Genomic DNA, 21,843 nt, shown 5'->3' with positions numbered 1-21,843 from the left:
ATGTTGATGTCATTGGTACTCATGAGTAACCAGTAAGGAGTACTATTGCAATGCTGAAACTTTGGAGACTCATTGGTATGGTGGTGCAGAGTATGAATATGCAATGCTTTATTATGCATGAAAGGTCTTTAGAATCTCAAACGTAAGTCCTTGCAGAAGGACAGAAGAAGTCATGCTAGGTGGAGGGATGCTGTTTCACAGAATATAAATAAAGAAGATAGACAGTAGTGCTTCACAAGCTGATTGTGCTCAGCTGTTCTCTGCCCCAAGCTTTCCGTGGCTTTGCACAGTTTAGTTCTACCATGTGTGATAGCCTAAAAGGACTGGCTTACCTAGCCAGGGTTTTTAATCCACAAGTGTCGCTCTCCTCAATGGACATGCTCATACTCCTTATGATTTCAAAACCAAGCATTCGTCACTCAGGAAACACCAAAACTGAGGTTGCTTCTACATCTCTCCTCTGAGCAGATGTACCTAATGACACAATCACCTACTTTGATTTTCACCAGTCCACTCTCTCCATCCAGTGACCAGAAGGCTCCTCCTCTCCTGACCATCACTTTTCTTTCTGAGCATGTTTCAAGAAGAAAAGCTAATGTTATGTCTCTATTTAAAAAAGATTAATGCAGAGCTTAGCTAATTATGGCAGCCTGACCTTGATCCCAGTGAAATAATGGACCAGCTGAGCAGGGCTTTATTAATAAAGTATTAAAGGAGGGTAAAATCATTAATGCTGATCAGCAGAGTTGTGCGGACTGACTTCAGAGGCAGAATTGTCTTAGGTCAGGATCCAGCTCTCAGAAGACTTGGGCCACTTCTCAACACAGCCTGCATGGCCTTGGGGCATCACTTCACTCCCAGTCAGTGGGATTCAGCAGTGAGTCACATGAAAGGAGGTTATGTTCATTTAACTTCTGTTTTTTGAGTATCCATTCTTTGGTGACCAACTTCAGTCACTGCTCACTAGCTTTCATAGCACTGAAACCAGGGACCTAAGAGAAAATAGCAGGTGATCTAATTTGATCTGAACATACGCCTCTGTCCAGCAGCAATGTCTGTGCAAGTCAACACTGAAGTATGTAGCTCCTAGAGTGGACAGAGCTTAAACAGGGCCACACTTCTCTCATGAAATGAGCTCCAGACTCCAGGTCAGCCAGCTTTTCCCAAGTACCAGAATCACTTGCAATATCTGACAAAGGAAAGCTTATTTGATCCTGAGTGCGTGGAATACTCTTAACTAGAAAGCAACCACTAGAAGTGACAGCTATGCAAGGACTCAATTACCCCTTTGTTGTCTCTGCAGATGTTTACACTTCCCATAAATCCTCTTGCTTTCTCCTCATCAGCTGCCTTTAAAGTTCTGAGTATTTTCTCCGTGTGTTATTACTTTTGCTGTGCCAATAAATAAGTACACCATCAATCAAACTAACAGCATTGTAAACTTAAGAAGTGAAGATAAAATATATGGTGCATTAAAAAATTCTTTGACTGGGTAAGCTTTTTGTAGCTGGTTTGATTGCTGCTGGTGCCAATGTAAATTTGGGGGAAATATGTCCAGAAGTTTATGAAGCTTGGAGTCCTGCCTGCAAAACATTGACCTGATTCCACTTTATAACCTAATAACATTCCCTGGCACTATTCGTGTAAATTTTAAATATAATTTTATGATGCTAAGAATTAGTGGTGTAATAATGTAAACACAACGTGGACTATAACTCACCCCTTTGTTCCTGTAATGCCAAGCTCATGGCTACTTTGTTCTCCAAATTACCATGGGCCTGGGAAGTTGTGTGAGAGTTTAAGGGTGATTCATTGGTGAAACCAGCTCGTCATCCTAAGCTCTCTACAGCAGTGCAGGGCAGCTGCTAAAGAGGTGACTGATTCTGCTTGGGCAGCCCTGACCCAGGGTGACTTTGTCAAGGTGCAAGAGAGAAATTCAGGCAACATGTTTGAGGCAGTCCCTGCTGCCTCTCATATACCAATGTGCTGTTTTCCTGCTTTTTATCCAGGAGAAATCCGATTCCTCCAAAATCAATGGCAAAAAGTCTTTTTGTGTGTGTGTTTCCTTTCATTTTTTCTTCCTTCTTTTCATTCATTTCCTTGTTGTTGTTGTTCATTGATTCGGTTTTGATTTTTTAAACGACTTCTAATCTAAGAAACAGGGCATCCAGATGCTGTGGTCTAGATATTTTTATGAAGAACCAATTCATGTCTCTCAAAACTTACCTTACTAGATGGATTATAGTACAGAGTGAGTGGGTGAGAAAGCCATAGTACAATGCATCTTAGTAGAGCAGGTAGATTAGAAAATAGATGTATCTTTACATAACACATGAGTAAATAACAATCTGAGTATCATTTATTGTGGGATCCAAAAGGGCTTGAGCAAGGAATAATCAATTCCCACTTAGATCATGTGATAACACTGGATATTTTCAGGTTGGATATTAGGAAAAATTTCTTCTCTTAAAGAGCAGTAAAGCATTGGAACAGGCTGTCCAAAGGGGTGGTGGAGTCACTGTCCCTGTAGGTGTTCAAGAAAAGGGCAGATGTGGCATGAGGGACGTGGTTACTGGGCATGGTGGGAATGGGTTGATAATTGGACTTGACGGTCTTGGTGGTCTTTCCAACCTTGATGATTCAGTGATTCTGTGTTCCTTTGGGCAGGATGACTTAGGCAAGCACAGAGATGACTGTTATGAACAAAGGACGTATAAAGCAAAGTTTTAAAAACAGAGTAAACAAACAAAACCACAGCAACAACAAAGTGACATTGAGGACGGAGAACTGGAAGCTGATGTCAGGAGGAAAGATGAGCTAAATGCATTGAGTTTAAAAGTAAAGGAAATTGTGCTGGATGTCTGGATCTGAATAGTGAGAATTCTCTTTCAGGAAAAAAAAAAAAGGATGAGAAATAATTTTGGATAGGTTTTTTGTTTGTTTGTTTTTTAACAGACATGCCTACAGTGCAGTCAGCAAAAGGTTGGCTCTAGTTTCCCTCAGGAGAAAGTAGAGATCCTGTCAATGCCACCAGGGATCAACAAGAAGCAAAAAATATGGAAGTTTCCCTCACATAGATGCTCTGAATGAATCTCAGAATCATAGAATCACCAAAGCTGGAAAAGATCTCCACCATCGTCTAGTCCAACCATCCACCTACCTCCAGCATTTCCCCATGTCCCTTAGTACAATATCTAAACATTTCTTGAACACAAGAATGTCACAGGAAAAGACAAATTTGGGGAGCCCAGTGAAAGGCATGGACTGCTGGTAGATGGGTGGGTCATTGTGAAACCCTCAGGGCTGATTTACTCATTTCCCTGTAGGATGTCTGCCATTCATAAAATTATAAAATGGCTTGGGTTGGAAGAGATCTCAAAGATCAAGTTCCAAGCCTCCTGCAACAGGCAGAGTTGCCAACCCCTGGATCAGGTGATAAATCAGATTGCCCAGGGCCCCATCCAAGCTGACCTTAAACACCTCTAGAGATAGGGCATCCACAACCTCACAGGGCAGCCTGTTCCAGCGCCTCACTACTCTCTCAGTAAAAACCTTCCCCCTGACATGTTGAAGAAAATCAAACATTAAAAGTGATTCAAACTCATTTTCCTTCTGAAAATGTAAAATGCTTTGGTGAGATTTTGGCTCGTGGTACTGGCCATAAATAACAATACTGAAACTGTACTAAGTAAGTTCAGGAGCAGTGCCATGCTGTATCACATTATCTAAATGTTTCATACCTGGGAAATGATGATAACTCAGAATTTCTGATCTGTCCTCAGTTTTGACTGTGAAATAACACGATGAGATCCCCAAGAAATTGTAACTAGACATTTATAGGGCGCCATAAAGGAAGCAAAGCAATTAGCTCAGGGCTAAGATCACACAGCCTCAGAGAGGCTTCATCCCTCTCTTTAGCTGACTCCTCATGATGGCACTTCACTGGGGACTCACTCAGGTATAGCAGTGATGAGGGTTGTAACACATATATGAGAGAGAAGGAGGCAGAGAGTTCTCATATTACTGAGACTTCGTTACTTCTGCTACAGCAAAACACATTTGTGGTCATTCTGTGAGGAGACATAAATAAGGAAAATTAAACAACCAATGACCCAATGAGTTTAGCTCATTTCTTGTAGTGTTTTCAGTACAAAAGCTCTCTGACTTGATAACTGGCAAAATTTAGTGATTTGAGGAGTGCATCACTGCTGATATGAGTAATTGGCAAGGGTGGAGGATATTATTTTAAAAGGGCTGACTCATTTGGAAGCATTTAAGGAATAGAATGAAACTACGCACACAAAATTAATCAACAGGAGTCTGCTTTCACATATGCTCTGCTACAGATTAAACTGGATTTTAGCTCCTCTGGAATCTGAACCAACTCCCTTTTCAGGGGAAGGCTTAATTTATTACATCCCACAGACAAATGGGATGGAATTGTGCCTTTTCTTGGTACAGTAGTTGATAGTGGGTGCTTTTACTTCCTGTCCATGGTGCAAAAAATTGCTCTTCCAGCATAGAGGATGCACACTGCAGAGAAAGGACAAAGAGAAATTGATCAGAATTGGTAAGGACCCTTCTGCTTGCCTCCTGCTGCAGGGTCCTCTCTGAGCTGGTTGATGTTGTACCTTCAAATTGATAATCCTGAGCAGACACACGGAGCTGACTGGGCAGGGCTTGTCACAAGCTACAAAATGAGTTCTGTGTTTGAATTTGAACCCAGAGCCTAGTCCAAGTTCTTAGCTTTTATGTGGCACATCACCTAATGAAATTGCCTTTTTCCCCCCATTTCAATTAGAAAGAACATTAGGTCAATCAGATAAGGCCACATTGGGAGGATTTCCTCTTTATGGCGCTTGCCTCTTCAATTATCTATAATGAACTTCCTCACAGCACTGCAAAGCTTTTTATATGCAAACGAATCCTGTTTTGGGGCTGCCACAATCGCTGCTTGTTAATGAACTTGAAACAAGTGTTATCAGAAAGGTTACAGCACCAGTGGTGGGGGGAACGGGATAAAGCTAAACAAGAAAGACCAGCCTGCAGAGCTGGGGTTGGCCTGCAGGTAACATAGTTGACTATCTTCAACACCCATCCTCCAGTCCCCTTCAAAGGCTTTTCTGTTTGACAGACATCAGGCAAAATGCCCACTCTTGGGACATGGCTGCTCAGCAGCAGATAGGGTTTTCCCATCCTCCTGTCCCACCGATTCACTCTGCTAATGCATCTCTCTCTCAACCACTCTAGCTGGGGAAAGAAAATAATAAAGAAGATGGTGCCAAGGTCTGTTCTTATGCCCAAAGAGAGAAAGGGAGTTAATTTGTTGGCCCTGGAACATGTTGGGTATGCAGGCCTGTGCAAGGGAAAATTTATTGGTCTTAAAGACATATGATCCCAAGTGGTATTTACATATGGTGTCAGGTGAAGTGATCACAACTAGACACTCTCATGCTTCTAGCATAGCCCAGATCACTGGGGTGGTCTTTACCCTGCCCCCTGGGGTGTTATAGGTCTATATCACACAGCGTTAGGTTATGCCTCACTTTCTAAAGCTGAATAACTACTTAACCCTGCAGCTAACCTAAATAAATGCCTTGATGGGATAGGATCATTGAACCCAAGGCTAGAAAGACTTTCTACACTATCAACCCTTGTTCTCCTGTTAAGAGAAACACTTCTGTGGAAGCTCAACTATTGTGTCCCAACATTATTAATTCCCTGGGAATATTTTTGTCACGGGACAAACAGCAAGAGTAGGGAGTGTTGGAACAAGGTGTAGCTCCTCAAGGACTCCTGGGAGTCAAACCAAGCACTGCACATCACTAGAACTTCAAGACAGCAGAGAAACACTGTGTGAGAACTCATCACTCCACAAACTATACTGCCAAGTTAACATGATAGCCTGTTTATTTCAGTCCTTGGCAGTACACATTATGGAAACCCTTGTGTCAGATTAATGTAGTCAAATTGCAACCAGACCCAAGATGGTTCGCCTTCATCATGCTCCAGTGACTGTGTGCTTGGCTGTCCAAGTTCTGGTGATACCTTGGAAAGGCAAATTGAAATCAGTTGTCAGTTGTCAAGGACTTACATCATTAGCATCACTCTGTAAGCACAGATAAGAAATCAAGTTGCCCCAGAGCTCTTCCATCCCCAAAGGCACAGACATACACTCTCTGGGGACTGAGAAAGGCTTCCAGACTTCATTACAGCTGTGTGCTGGGTGGATGCTGGATTTTCTTGCTGCCCCTGGCCATGGATCGGCTCACACCCACAGTGTGATGATTGATGTCTCTTGTAATTCTGTTTCTGGTTGGTCTAAGTGCAGATGTTATACGTCTAATCCATTTCTTTATCTTACTAAGCTGTTTGCTTCAGTGAGAAGTTTCCACCATCTGCTCTAACAAGCTCCCAGGCTCTCATAAGCCATAAATTCCACTTCCAAGCCCTTAAATTCCTTTCCTTATTCTTCAGCCCTGCATCAGTATTTTTCCTCTTGTTGTTCAGTGCCAGAACTACAGGTTAATCTTTAATGTCTTTAGGTAAAAGTTCTCCCTGTCTCTGCTTCTACCAGCTGAACCTGACTGGGGATTCTCCTATGCTGGTGATTGTTTAAGGAATCCCATTTTACATCGAGGTGCCTTGGATTAGCAAGACAAACACTGTAGTTATTTCCTAAGGGGTTGATAGCTTCCTAGAATACAAGTGTTTGATAGCTTGCAGTGTTCTTATGGTGCCATGAGGAAGCAGGGCTTTGCTGCTCTAACTAAAGCTGTGGCAATTCATCTCACTTTGAACTCAGCCTTCTCCATCACAGATTTGGGTGCACAGCCTGCTACATGGCTGAGTTAGCAACATCCACTAAGCATTGCTCCTTTTCTGAAACAATTGCAAATCTTTCCTGGAGATCTTCACACATTATGTAAGAATTGCTTCTTGGGAAAATGATATAGATACTATTTTATCTATAATGTTCTGTCTCTTTCTAAGCCAAATCAAATTATCTTTTAAATAGCCCAGATTCTGGTTTACAATGCCATGCTTGAGGTAGCTGGAGCTGTGCCCTTTGTGCAGTGGTGCATTGTTTTGTGTGGAGGCAAAGAGTTAAGCCATGATTTTGCTTTCTTCACTTCTTGTGCCATGGCATCGTAACCAGGCAAAGCCCCAGAGGGGACACAACTGCTTTCCTACTACCAGGTTAATGGAGCAGGCATTAAGAAGCACCAGCAGAAGCACTCCTGAGTTCTGAAGGTCAAGAGTCTGCGGTGAGAAAAAGGATATGGCAAAGGTCTATAAAAGCAGTCCTTCCACACTTGTTTGTCTGAGCCTTCTCAGTAATATCCCATGAATCCCTTATAATAGGCTGAAATGGAGGGAGACACAACAGCTCGGTGAAACGTTGAAGTGGAATGTGAAGTGAGAAGATTGAGGACTCCACGTGGGTTTGGGAAAATCACCTGTTGACTGATTGCATTGTATTCTTTCTCCCCAGGACTGCCCCCAGCTGCTGCAGGCTGAGAAGATCCTGGTGCCAGTGGAGGTGATCAAACCGATCACGCTGAAGGCCAAAAACCTGCCCCAGCCACAGTCTGGCCAGCGAGGCTACGAATGCATCTTGAACATCCAGGGCAATGAGCAGAGGGTGCCTGCACTGAGGTTCAACAGCTCCAGTGTGCAGTGCCAGAACACTTCGGTGAGCAAGCCCTGCTGCCTGTGGCATGCCTGAGGGAGATAGAGGGCCAAAGGAGGACCAGGAGTGCCTACAGCACTGTTCTCATGGGACCTGGCATTGTACTGAAGCCTTGTCTGTCTTCCTGTATACCTGATTCCGGCTAAAGCTGGGGGAAGACTGGTTGGTAGATTGCAGACTACCTCTTTTGCTCTTTAAGTTTGGCTTGCATTACCCAACAGTAGTCCATCATCCTTGGATCCCAGCATTCAGCCATGCTGGAGAACCTTAGCCATGACCAAGAGATATTATCTCATGGTTAAACTGCCCATACCTGAGAGTGGCACATCCTTGTCTGTATTCAAGATGGTTTCCAAAGGGACAAATGTTATTGTCAACACTGGTAATTAATGTTGTTAAATTAGGAAATTTGTGATAGACCATTAAAATCCACATGAACAGTTTAACAGACAATGAGTCCAAGAAGAGTTTGAGCCAAACCTTCCCCACCCACTGATCCATCCCATTACCTCTGGTTAGTCCCTTTAACACTTTCACTTCCTCATCTGCAGTTCAGAGCCACTAAATCTCCTCAGCAGGACCCTCTGTGAGTCACAGTGGTGTTGTCATTGCAGCAATGCCAGTCCTTGGTGCAAACACTGGCATTGCTGCCAGGAGCTGTATGTGTGATGGTGGTCTCCTAACACTGCTTCTCCAGAGGTTTCTCCACCAGATTTGTGTCTCCTAGACACGCATTTGAGTCATTCTCATTGCTATTATGAGATGATTTATTAGTCAAAGAGCTAATTACAGGCTTTAGCCACTTCACTGCAGCTCTGCCACTCCATGGCGGGCAGAGTTTGTTAAAATCCATCACAACATACTCTGCTGCATTAAGCAGCATGTTGAAGATTACAGGCAGTTCACACGTCTCATGATCTGTTGCAAAAAAACCTGTTCCCAGTGACACTGTCATATTTGTTCCTTTTTCCCTCTCCTCCCTGATTGTCATTACTGTTTAGTGGTCTGTGAGCATCCAGATTTGAGTTTTCACACAAATGAAGGGGTTGAGAAATTGAGAAGGCATTACACTTTCTTAAAAATGATTTTATTTCACAACAGTGAAAACCTATGGCTAAGGGAATATCATATAGACCTGAGCAGTCTACAAATCTGTCCAAAAAGTCAGTGCAGCCACCCTTTAGATTCATGAATTATCTGGCAGAAACTGGGTTATTTTAAGCACAATTGGGTTAAGTGAGGGACTGACTGCCTCAGCAGTCCTAGAGAGTCTCTTTCAGCCTCCTGGTTTGTGTTATTCAATAATTTAACGTGATTTTGATCTGTAATGGTGACCATTCTCTTACTACCTGCACGCTTCCAGAGGCTGCTAGTACCTAGGATCAGAGAATTCAGATTCAGTGAATTCCTGGATGTATTTGCTTATGGGATGCCAGAATTCTGTGACAACACTGTGTTGATTTTGCATTTGTTTTACTGCCAGAGCACTCTACTCCTGAGCTGTGCAGCGTGGCAGGGCAGAGTGTCACACCAGTGCCAAAGCAGTCTATGACCTCTCTGATGAGCATTGACTGTAGCATTCCTGTCCCTTGTTAGGTGATGGCTCAGGTGGGCTTCTGTCTTCTCAGTGAGGAGAAACTTATTTTGGAATCAACTCATCTCTTTGTTCTCCTGCATCATCTCTCCTCCTCCTCCTCCTCCTCTCCCTCTCCCTCTCTCCCCCCTCTCCCCTCCCTCTCTCCCCCGTCTCCCCTCCCCTCTCCTCTTCTAAATGTAATTGGACTTCTCTGACTTGAGTGTCTTTTTACTCCTTGAGAAACATTCTTTTATTTCTGCTCTGAATTTACCAGACAGTATGAAAAAAAGAGATGCAGAAGGGAGAGCCAGACAAAAGAAAGAAACATTCACAAAGATGCAAAAAAAAAAAAAAAGAAAGAAAGAAAGAAAGAAAAAGAAACAGTAAAGCCCCAGCTCTGTTTGAGCAGGTGGCTGAGGACACAGACAATAGGGAAGGAATACTGTGAGTATGTCTCCATGCGATTATTTCCTTTCCTGCCAAAATTAGCATTCAGTGTGGAGCCTCTATGCTACAATGAGCCTCCTCTCTGAGGGTCACCTGGCTTTAGAAGCAGACGTATGAGCTTGTTTGCAAATTGAATCAGCCCCCTTCAACAGAGCTTTTTACTCAGAAGAGTTACTAGATGAGAACTGAACGTATCACCTGCATTGCAGGCTTGGAGAAAGTTCAAAAGAGGGTGGGAGGATATGTTGTGATGTTGTGTCCCTGAAGGGATGCTATCATGACAGCAGATCATTCTTTTGGAGATGCATGCTAGACTAAGCAATCATTCTTGGCTTGTTTTCCTCCATAAGACTCAAATTCTACTCTTTCCCATCATACAGTAGGCAACAATGAGCTCAAATTCAGCTCTTGCAGAGTACCTTCTACAAAATTTAAGAGTTTTCCTGCTGGGAGCAGGAAAACAAAACCTTTATTTTTGCTCTTGACTGCTCACTCCCTCAGGACCTACGCCAGGGTAGCAAAGATCAGAACCAAATCCTTCCATCTTAATCAGGAGCTTTTCTAAGTGGCTCCAAGCTCAATTAAGAGGTGTTTTAAAGATACCCAAGTGGGACCAGCCTGTCTGATGGTCTGTGGGTAATGTCATATTCAACACTGATAGTGCCTAGGTGCTTGGCCCAGTCAATAACCAGCTCTGTATCTTTCCCTGTCTTTCCCAGAGATATTTCATTTGATAACAGCAATAAGTCACTGCAGACAGCACGCTTCAGGACAATTATTGTTCTTGTCAAGTGGTTTGAGCCTCTCAGCTCTGGGCTTTGTCCTCTATCACACCACCCAAGGCACACAATTATCACTCAGTGAGACCTTGCCTGCCATTTCTTATTGCACTTATGATAGCTCTGCCGACAGTCTGGACACAGAGTGATGGGAGGAAATGAAAAGGAGGAGAGCTACTGAGGCCTATAAATAAGTAAGCAAAAATGTCAGCAAAAATGGCTGAAACTGCTAGATATATTAGGTCAGAGAACAGTCTCCCCAGTGGGAAGCACTGGGAGACCCAGCACTTACGATCAGTTTAATACAGTCAGCAAATTTCAGTGCAAGAAGTAGGGAAATTGGTGAGAAATGACCTGCCTGACCATGCCATGATCACTGCCATTACCAGCTTCAGTGTTCTAAGCATACGTTCTTGCTTTGTGTGAGACTGTACCTTGTCTGGTCTTGGCACTTGCAAGCAGCACAGACTGATTTCTAGCAGTGGAATCCCTGCTGATGATTTGCCTCAAAGCCCTTCACAGATCTGTGTGCTGTGAGACCTGAGGTGGTACAGCTCAAAGTGCTGCATATCTTAGGAATGGGAAAAGCCAATATGTTATGTTTGTCATGTTGTTGTACTCGAGTAAAAGATCTCAGAAGTGTTTGACTCTGTGTCATGGCTCACAAAGGAGAGTGAGAAAATAAAACCAAAAAGACAGGTGGGAAAAAAAAAAAGCCACATTGATCATCATTTCACAAAAATCATGGGAAAACACACTTATGAGTGGCCAAAGGCAGGTGAGCTCAGGGCTGAGTCGTATCTCAATTAGAATGTGTGACTTACCAGTCAAGATGTGGGCTCGATTGTACTGGGTGATACAGAAACATAGAGGTTCAATCCCAGCTCTAGTAAGCAAAGAGTCCAAAGAGATCAGGTGTCTGTGAGCATGAGGGTTTATGCTTCCTGTTTATGTCTGGAAAATTGATGCAAAGAGGGATTAAATGCTTTGCACAGGGTCACATCAGGAACTGGTGGCAGAGATGGATACAGAATTCAGTCCCCAGGCTCAATATCTAATCACAAATTCAGTCTTTGTGCTGTTAAGGAAAGCAAACTAACACTCAATAATAAAATGCTGCTTGCTGCAGACGCTTCCCTACTGTTGGATATGTAGCAATATATGTGGAGGTACATCATGTAATCACTCTTGGATTATTCATTAGAATCATAGAGTCATGGGATCAGGATCATAGACCTGTAGAATCATAGAATGGAAGGGACCTCAATGGTCATCCAGTTCCAACACCCCTGCTGTGGGTAGAGTTGTCAGCCACTAGATCAGGCACTAGATCATGTTGCCCAGAGCTCCATCCAATGTATTGTCCTAAATGTGCCCTAAACGATCTACCAGAAGTCTTTATTTTATGATATAGCATCTCAGGATGATGCACCGAGGGATCACCTCCCTCTGCATGGCTGTGCGTTCACACAAACCACAGTGATCTGTGAGGCTGAGTTGCTTTAATGCAGGGTGCTTGTTAACTGGATGCCCAGAGGAGCTAGGAGTTTGCAGATTACTGAAAAGCAAAACATCTATCTAGGCAGTCAGCTAATGTTTGCATAGCTGTTATAAAACTGATAGCTGTGATTTTTGCAGCTAAATTCTCAGCCTGAGGGTAGTAAACTTCATGGTGAACTTCCAGGAGACAAACAGTCAGTGTGTTTATAGTGGCTTGTGTACAAAATGTTAAGCTGCTAACAGAGTGGCAAAATGGCCAAGTGATGTGATGGGCTCAGCTCCTGTTGTAAGAATATCTGATAGTAGCAAAGATTTCAAGAGACAAAGCAGAGTTCAAAACACAATGTGCTGTTCCTGTGAATTACAACAGCTCCTTCTAGCAGCTTTTTGGCATTTCCTGATGAGAGCCAGCCTTTCTTTCTGGAAGGGCAGCATCTCTTTCTCAGTTTGGTCCTCTCAATTGCCTGTAATTTTCTACTTTCATTTGATATGCATAGTGGGAAACCAGATTTTGTAGTCTTTGGGGTCAGATTTGTGTCTTTCCAGCAATTTTGCCTGTGCTGGAGGAAGTTGTGCAAGGCAATACACGTGTACCAGCCCTAACAGTCTGAATGGTCCTAGCAGGAGTATCCAGGAATCTCTGCTGTGAGTCTTGGAGATCAATGCATCAGCCCTTCTTTCTCCTCTGAAATGTATTTCCATCTTATTGTTACAGCTGAACAAATCCCTTTCAAAGACTCCTCTTAACAGGCTTTGAACAGAGACCACAATAAGTTAGTAGCTCCTGTGGTCTGAACAGGACAGAGCATCTATTCCCTGGTACTTTGCAAATTGCTCTGTTATGCTGCTGTGCAGCCCATGAGCTGTCTGGGCATGGCAGCATGAGCATCCTCCTTCCAAGCCCCAGCTGGCTTCATCCTTGGATCTCTTCCATTGGGATCTTGTGTATTCCCTCACATCCATTTCCAGTTCTGGCTCAGTTCAGCTGAGCTAACAACACTAATATGTGTTTGTCCCCAGTGCTGTAGGCAGATAAGATCTACAGTCCCAGCTGGGCTCCTGCTGTTGGCTTTGGGATCCTAAGTGGGATGAAAGGCTCTGAGGGACTCCCATTGCCTGTCCCTTGGCAGCCCTGCCTAGGCTCTGCTAACGGACAAATCCCAATGCACACACACAAGGATCTGCTGAGGCAGAAATTAGTGCTTTTTCAGGCACCTCCAGACTCAGCTTGTTACTTAAGGGTGACCAGTCATTCTGTATATGTGCTCCTTCCCATTTCCAGTCGACATTTGCAAAGTGCCATGCACAGGTGTTAGCAAAGCTCCTGAGTGACAGAAGATTAATTATTCTCTACTTTTCAGGCACTTTCCTTCCCACTTCAGCCTTCCTCTCCTTGCTCCTAGCTCCATAAAGCTGTGAAAAGTCACCGTTGTGAGTCCAAGTGGCTCTGCATCATCTTGCATCTTCCTGTCAGTGACACTGAGAAGTGTCATAAAAATGCTAATAGTGAATGAGACTGGCGGGCACAGCCCTATCAGACAGGACTCTGCTAACCTGCAGCAGCTCTTTACTTCCATGGTAACCACAAAGCTTATGCCCACAAATACCCTACAACTAGATCATAATCACAGGGTTCTGCAGATTACTTGCTAATTGTGTTTATTTTGTCCAAAGAGAAATTACCATGCAAGTAGCACTCACTCTACTGTAATGGACAGAAATCACCATATATGATTTACTCTGCAATTATATGGCAATTAGTGGAAACAGAAAAACCTACCTCTAAAGGCTCAGAGTTTTTGCATCTCTGTGGAAAACCATGCTGAACCTTTTAGTGACTGTGAACTCTTTGGTCTGTAAGACGTATCCAGCGAAACCAGGTAGCTTGTTGAAGTATATTTCATAGAATCATAGAATTGTTTGAGTTGGTAGGGACACTTAACAGTCATCTAGTCCAGCTCCACTGTAGGGAACAGGGTCACCTACAGCTCAATCAGGTTGCTCTGAACCGAATCCATCCTGGCCCTTAGTGTCTCCAAAGGTGGGGTATCCACCACCTCTATGGGCAGAAGTGTTATGTTTAGTCACAGAGAGGCAAAAGCATCTCTTTTTGGGTGGGAGCTTGTCCTGCTCCCAGTGCAGTAGGAGATTCCAGATCTCAGGAGAATAAATCCTCATATATTCTATAGTTGGTATAGCATGACACATCTCTTTCCTTCTTGACTTGTTCCCATTCTGTCCTTTAAACAACTGTTGCTGCACTACATCCTTTCCCATTTAGGATGCTTTTTGCTTTTTGGTCAAGTGTTAGATGGAAGCCGCTGGGAGTTGGACTAGGTGATCTCTAGAGGTCCCTTCCAACCCAACAATTGTGATTCTGTTGATGGAGGCAGGAAGTGGGATTTGATGGGCAACTGAGTGAACCCTATATGAACCACGTTAGGATAAAGCAAAACCTGGCTGAAAAAAAGTGCTCTAAATACTGTGTCAGAGAAATCACCAAGTGGGGAGCTGGAAGTGGCCTCCAGAGACAAGCTTCCATTTTCTTCATTAAGACCAGACCCACGTACCTTGACTGTGTCTGACATGTATTTGTTTAAGTCTGTCTCACCCTCTCAGAAGATTTCTGTGCCTTTCTTAATACGTATTTTCTGGAAACTGGATACCCCCTACACCAAATACCCCCTACACCAGCTGAAGCTTTTCAGGTTCTGGATAGGGAAAAATGTCTCCTGGGGCTTGTGTGTATAGAAAACTCTGTCTTGTGCATTCCCAATTGAGATTTGTTTGGGTTTTTTTGGCAGCAACATGGGAACTGTTGATTCACAATCTGCTAGTGACCTTCAACAGTCCCCAGAGCCTTTAGTGCAACACTGGCCAGTCACTCCCATTCCGTGTTTGTTTGCATTGATTTCTCATACCAAAGAATGCTCACTACTTCCCTCTACTGAATTTCAGTTTGTTGATATTGGCCTGCCTCTACTATTTGTCAAGTTTGTTTTGAATTCTTAACCCTGCCTTTGGATGTTCTTGCACTCTCTCCCAGAACAGAGTCATTCATGAAATCTGTAAGCATGATCTGCAGTCCATCAATTAAATCAATAGTAAAAACATGGAATAATGCCAGATCCAGGGCTAAACTTTTGAAAAGTCCTCCCAGCCCAGCAGTGAATTATCTGAATTACATTTTTAACATGTACCTTATGGTGTCTTCTTTTAGATCATGTTTCCCCACTGATATATTTATATATTTTTATGGGAATCTCCTGCAGGACAGTAGCAAATACTCTACAAAAATCTAGATAAATCACATCTGCTGCCTCCTCTTATCCACAAAGCCATTAAACCTGTCAAAAAAGGAAATTAGATTGGGTTGACACAATTTGTTCTTGACAAATCTATGCTGGCTGATTTTTATCACCTTATCATCTTGCAGGTGCTTATAAATTGATTGTTTAATAATTTGATGTACTTTCTTACTGGGAAGCCAAGTTAGGCTGACAGGTCTATAATTACACAGAACCTCCATTTTCCCCTTTTTAAGACATTTCTAAGATACTCCCATTCCCTGCTTTCTGAGGCTTCACTCAGCTTTCAAGAGCTCTTCAAAATGACACTGATGTAGATAAGCATGGATATATATTCAGTGCCTATAGAGTACACAGCAGAGGTATATTTGGATGCTATATCCAAATATATGCAAAGCATACAAATATGTATAATACATAATGTACACCATAGAGGTGCATCCAAGTGCTGGCAAAATATCCTTCAGAACTACTCTCCACAGCTATAAAGTTACATGTCCAAGCCCTCTCTTGTGCAGATATGCTTAAATCAGAGAATATTCACCTAACACCTAGGATTCACATGTTACTGAGATGGACACAGCTTGCTTCATTGCTCTGAGAGCTTCCCATGGCTTTCTTGGAGGTAATGGAAGGTAGGGAGCCAGGTGACAGCTTCATTTCTCTTGTTCACAAGTGGTGCCCCCCCAACCCAGCTTTTGGGTGTGAAGTAACTCTGAGTTCATTTTTTCCTTTTCTTCTAGTATTCGTACGAAGGAATGGAGATTAACAGCCTGCCAGTAGAGCTGACGGTCGTATGGAACGGGAATTTCAACATTGACAACCCAGCACAAAACAAAGGTAAAGAATTATTTCAACTTGTCCTTGGAAGCAGTAACCTTAGCAACGGACCACATCCCTCCCTACACTTAACAAAGCTGCCACCATCTCCCTGCGCTGCCTGCTGCAGACTTGTTCTCTGCACTCTGCGAATTATCAGTTTTTTTGTGTGCTTTCTGAATATTTTTTTCCCTCTGAGAAATACCACTCTTCCTTCCACTTGCCTGTCTTTCCCTCTTTTTGCCTCACCTTTGCCTCCTGCTTCTTCCCACCTTTTTTTTGTGTGTGTGTGTGTCTTCCTTCCTTACTTCTTTTGCCTTCTCCCCCTCTTTATTTCTCCTGGATTGATGCTCTTCAAGTTAACACGCCAGGAGAGTGGGCACTCTCTGCTCAGAGGCAGTGTTGTAATGAACAGGGGAAGGGAGAGGGGGAGGAGACAGGCTGCAGATTTGTCAGTGGGAAGAGACCGAACAAAACAAAACGTTTAGGGCAGAGGACTGACATCTGCCTCCTGCCCAGAGTCTGTCTCTATTTAATTGCCATGCATGGCACAGAGCTGGTGTGCCTCACACAGAGGGCTATTGCTTGTCCAACCCTGAGACAATTGTCTCAGGGGACAACGGGAGGTCCGTTCATATCCTTTTGCTTCTTGTCCATGGCAGACTTTTCCCCCAGATTCCCTCTGCTCTCAGCCTTTGCATTTACAGCTCAGACCTGCAGCCTCTCCTTCTCACACCACCACCTCTCAGAAGCTTCTCCCTCCCTCACTTTACCTTCCCTTTTCTTGGAAACTTTCCATTGCTGCTCCCACTCCATCTCTCCCTGTCATGTACTCCCAAGTTCTTTTCATACCATTTCACACCCAACCTTGAGCTGAGCAACGATGGATGAGGTTTCCACCAACACCTTGTTGAAAGTGGAAAGCAATAAAGGTAACTCCTCATCTCATAGTGTGACTCCTTCCCGTCAAAAGAAGGGCTTGGATTATACCATTATGTTTTGTGTCAGGGGAATAATAGCCAGATGCACTTGACTGTATCACATGAAAGCACAGCACATGCTTTTGTGGACATACAGAGCTTTATTTACTAGCACAGATGTAGTAATTATAAACAAGTAGAGTCCCCTAGCAGAGCTTTTGAGCAGATTTTCTTCTCTGGAAAATTGAGAGAGACAGAGGCAGGACATGGTTTAGTGGTCAAAATTAAAAGTAGGTGGACAGCTGGAATAAATGATCTTAGAGATCTTTTCCAACCTTAATGACTGTATGCTTCTATGATTAGCCCCAGTGTCTTTCTAAGTGAAGTTATTCTGAAGGTACATTGCTTCCAAGACTAACCAAGATGCCACCACTGTTACAGCCAACAACACGTGGGCTGGGCTGGTAGACTGAAGGCCTATATTAAACCAAACATTGTGAGCAGAACAGTTCAATGAATAAGGAGAGGTCTGTACCCTAAGAGCGTTGCAGCATGCTGTGATTGACAGAATTTTCACAATTTTTTCTTGCAACCAACCTGGAGAAATAAAAGTTTCTAAGGTTTTCTTGCATTGGTCAATACTTGCTGACTTTTGGGAGAGCGGGGTGCAGGTACAGAGTGAAAGCTGAAGCTTTTCAGCAAGAAGATTTAAAGCCTTTCAGCTTTTGGATTGTGCATGATAATAACCACAGACAAGAGTATAGTCACTTACTGGCATAGCAACATGGAAGTACAAAAGGAAAATCCCATATCTTACAAAGAAAACCACCAACACCCACATAAGTACAGAAATAAACTAATCTGAAAACCTCAGTTCTGCCATCTTCAGCCTCGGGGAGCAGACTTTTGCTATTAGCACCCTGTGCAACTCAGGCCTCAGTTTACTCAACTGTAAAATAAGGATAAATACCGTGATCTTATTTCATAGAACTGCAAGAATGTTAAGCTTTATTTGGAAAAAAGCTTTGACTGCCTCTAATCACTTATTAGCAGCCCAAAACAGAGCTAAGCACTAATCTTTGCTGTTGGTATTAGAAGGGGATCAACTTAGTACTTCAAAGTATAAAATAGTCTGAATTTTTGGAGCAGAAGAAGAGGGAAAGGCTGATAGTAAAACTCTGGATTCAGCCTCATATACAGAACTGTTGTGAATTTATTGTTCTCTCCTAGGTTTTCTGTTAAGGGGAAAACCTGGGTATGTTGACACCCGGTTCTGGATAGAGTATTCCAGGAAATTCCCCATGTGAAATTTAGATGGTGAGTAGAGCAGGTGTAGTAAGCCATTTATAGAAGGAGAGCTTAGGCTGAGACTTGTTGTAACATAGCTGGATGTCATTCAGACATTCTCAGAACAAGGGAAGGGCTGAGGCCAAGTATCGTTCTTCCCAACTTCTCTCTTGCAGCTGATCGTTACACTGATGGCTGCATCCCTCCTCCTGCTCTCAGGTTTTACAAATGCAGAGATATTCAAGACTTGTCTGGATGTTTTCCTGTTCAGCTTACTGTAGGGAGCCTGCCTTGGAGGAAAGGTTGGACTAGACAGTCTCTAGGGGTCCCTTCCAACCCCTAAAATTCTGTGATTCTGTGAAATACTTTGCATGGGATGTGAAGTCTGACAAGCGTAATTTATTTCACTGAGGGTGTAATCATTTTATCCCTTATTATTTATTCCCCTGTATGAGCCTTATCCTGCCTCTGGGACGAGCATGCCAGCTCTCACCTCATTGCTGCCCCTGACATCCCACTGCTCACCCATTCTGTCTGCATCTCTGAGGTCCTCTCTGTTTTCCTGTCCCTGCAGTTCACCTGTACAAGTGTGGGGCCATGCGAGACAGCTGTGGCCTGTGCCTGAAAGCCGACCCAGACTTCGAGTGTGGCTGGTGTGAGGGGCAGAACCAGTGCACGCTGAAGCAACACTGTCCAGCCCAGGAGAGCCAGTGGCTGGAGCTGTCCAGCACCAAAGGCAAATGCACCAACCCCAAGATCACAGATGTAAGTCATGAATCTTCAAGACCCAGTCTCTCTTGTACCCTTCCCTTAGTTTATTTTCTTGATTTGTCTTTGGGTTGGTAAGGGGAAAGTTAGGATTGATCACTGCTATGATCAGGCATAGGGCCAAATGAATGTGGGGATGAGGGTCTGTGGTGTGCTTCAAAGAGAAGCATACAGCTTCAGGTGTGTGTTCCCACCATAGTCAATAGGGATATGAATGATTTGTTCAGTACAGTCTGCTAGTGGAGGACCTCGGGGCATCTGAGCTCCCCATGTGGGGTTAGCTAATCTGACGTGCAACATTTAGGAGACCTGGCCTTCTAGAGGTGCAGCTGGAGGTTAGAAAAGACACTTGGGGGCATCTCAAGTAGAGTATGTAAGGGTTATCAAAGGAGTGCAGCTCTCTTGAGATGTCCTCTCTGGCCAGATTGGATGAGAGGAGATGCTGAGCGATCCCGGAGTGTTTTGAGATTTACTGACAGGAGGTCAAAGAAAGAGAGAAGGTTGTAGTTCATGCTTCCTTGCATCAGAACACAGGCAAGGTCACTGCCTGGGGGAAAAAAAAGACTCCACTAACTACAGCAGAATAAAGTTCTTGGGTTTGCCTGGTTGTCTTTGCAAAGTGAAAGGTGTCCCAACTGATCGATCAAAGCCCTGTACAAAGATCAGCCTTCCCCTTTTGAAGGCTCAAGGAAGAGGCAGGCTCGAGCCAAGACTAAGTGAAGCAGTTTTATAAAGTGATAAAAAGAGAACAAAGACAATGATGGGTGGACATCACAAGGTTGCAAAGTCCTTTGGAATGTTTCCTATTTATTATGCTGATCAGGCCAAAGGAAAAGCTGAGGAAAATATAAAAGAATAGCAAGAAAATAAAGAGGGGAAACAGAGGAAGGGAGAGAGAAGTCAGGGAAAATCAGGACTTCAGTACACAGTGATTTTATTTGCTATTAGGATGCCTTTGCCATAATGATGGGCAGCATTTTCAAGATCAGAGACAGACAGTGACAGATGAGAGCCCTAATAATGGGAAACTGTGCCCATATCAACTGTGTCCAGACTTAAGCATTTCTCAAGCATTATACCTTAATCAAGACAAGTAAACTTACAGAGTGGATAGGGCCTTTTTTTGCAACTGAGAATGGTAAGGAAAAGAATGAGACAGGGAAGAAGAAGGGAAAAACACTGAGGAATATCCAGCCTCCTTGGTTGTTGTTTAATATGAAATGTAAAGTGGACTACTTTTCTAGAGACCAAGGTAGTTTGGTTTTTTTTCCACTGTATTCAGTTAAGAATCAAAAAGCATGGGTGTTACGGATGAGCCCCAAACCATTGCCTCTGAGTTACTTCTGAAAGTTCACTTCTGAGACCTTGAAAATTATAGGGAGCTGAGGGGAACCTTTTCTGAATCTTTCAATTTCTCAAACCTTAAAAAAGATTCAGAAATTTTAGACAAATTCATGGAATTTGGTATTGGGAAGATGATAGATGATCTATTTAAAAAGTAGTCCACACCACAAGGACCTGTCCATGCAATAGCACGCCTTTCTGAAGGTCCATCCACATTTCTTTACCACGCTTTGACTCAAATACAGCATCTACAGTCTCTTTATGAAGTGAAAATCACTCATACTCCACGTTACAGCTCCAGAAGGAACATACTTCTATTTCTGCTGGCATTTCCTCCAACTGCTCCCAAAGCTCAAACAGATTATTGCAATATTCGCTCATGAAATATTCCGACTGTCTGGTACGATCATAAGTAGCTCTTGGAAAGTCTTTTTCTGAGCCATTAGCATGGAAGTAATCTCAAGTGACTGGATATGTATTGCAGCTAATGGTACGTCTGGAGAGGTTGGTAAAAGTATGCATATCCTGGAGAGAAGCCAGGGAAATATCTGTGCAGGCGAGGGAGGAGAAATAACATGTGTCCTCACACTTGCACAGGCATACACACATGGCAACCCAGAGCACAGCTTCCCACAACCTGTATTTATTTCCTGGCTCCAGCATTTATATCACCACAAAGTGAAATTAACGGGCTTACAGATACGTTCAGCCACAGAACCTTCTGTAGGAGTGACAAGCTGTGACATTCATGGCCAGGCTGGATGGGGCTTTGAGAAAACTGGTCTGGTGGGAGGTGTCCCTGCCTATAGTAGGAAGGTTGGAACTAGACGATCTTAAAGGTCCCTTCCAACCCAAACCATTCTATGATTCTACAATTGGGTTGGTACAAGTGGAGGGTGTCAATTGTGATGCAGTGTTATAGCTCTGGGTCTTAAAGCTGAGGTTTCTTGGCAGCTTTCATATCCCTGCTTGTGTTTCCCTCTGCAAAACTGACAGGTCTCTCTCCAGATTTTTGCACCCACATTAGAAACAGGCTCCCTCTCTCTTGCTCTCAAGACAGTTCAGTAGCACCTTCTGGGAGAATCCCAAGTCCTCCCTCTTGCTTTAAGGAACTGAGCTGGCTTTGAAGTTAGCCTTCAAAAGAAGGAAGACTTTGATTAGATATAAAGAAAAGGATTTTTTAAGATATGGGTCAAGTGAGGCTCTGGAACAAGTTGACCAGAGAGGTGGTGGATGCCCTGTTCCTAGAGACATCCAAGGGCAGGGTCTTTGAGCATCTGATGGAGATGTAGGTATCCCTGCTCACTGCAGGGGAGTTGGATTAGATGACCCTTACAGGTCCCTTCCAGCTCAAATTATTCTATGATTCCATAAAAACTAAAAATTGCATTGTTATATGGGG

General features: G+C 43.5%; 1 protein-coding gene across 1 annotated transcript in view; it reads left to right on the top strand.

Annotated features, from left to right (window-relative positions):
* PLXNA4 (plexin A4) overlaps positions 1–21,843 on the top strand; it is a 451,631-nt gene that overhangs the window by 356,573 nt on the left and 73,215 nt on the right. The window contains exons 10-12 of the mRNA XM_065743801.1: positions 7,496–7,696; positions 16,047–16,143; positions 18,904–19,094. Of these exons, the coding sequence (XP_065599873.1) occupies positions 7,496–7,696; positions 16,047–16,143; positions 18,904–19,094 (489 nt within the window). The remainder of the gene's footprint in view (positions 1–7,495; positions 7,697–16,046; positions 16,144–18,903; positions 19,095–21,843) is intronic.

Source organism: Cyrtonyx montezumae, unplaced genomic scaffold (genome assembly GCF_038088225.1).
Source record: "Cyrtonyx montezumae isolate F1298 unplaced genomic scaffold, pur_monq_1.0 scaffold_3, whole genome shotgun sequence".
Taxonomy (NCBI): domain Eukaryota; kingdom Metazoa; phylum Chordata; class Aves; order Galliformes; family Odontophoridae; genus Cyrtonyx; species Cyrtonyx montezumae.
The sequence above is the reverse complement of the archived record's forward strand: the minus strand, read 5'-3'. Positions and strand labels throughout refer to the sequence as shown.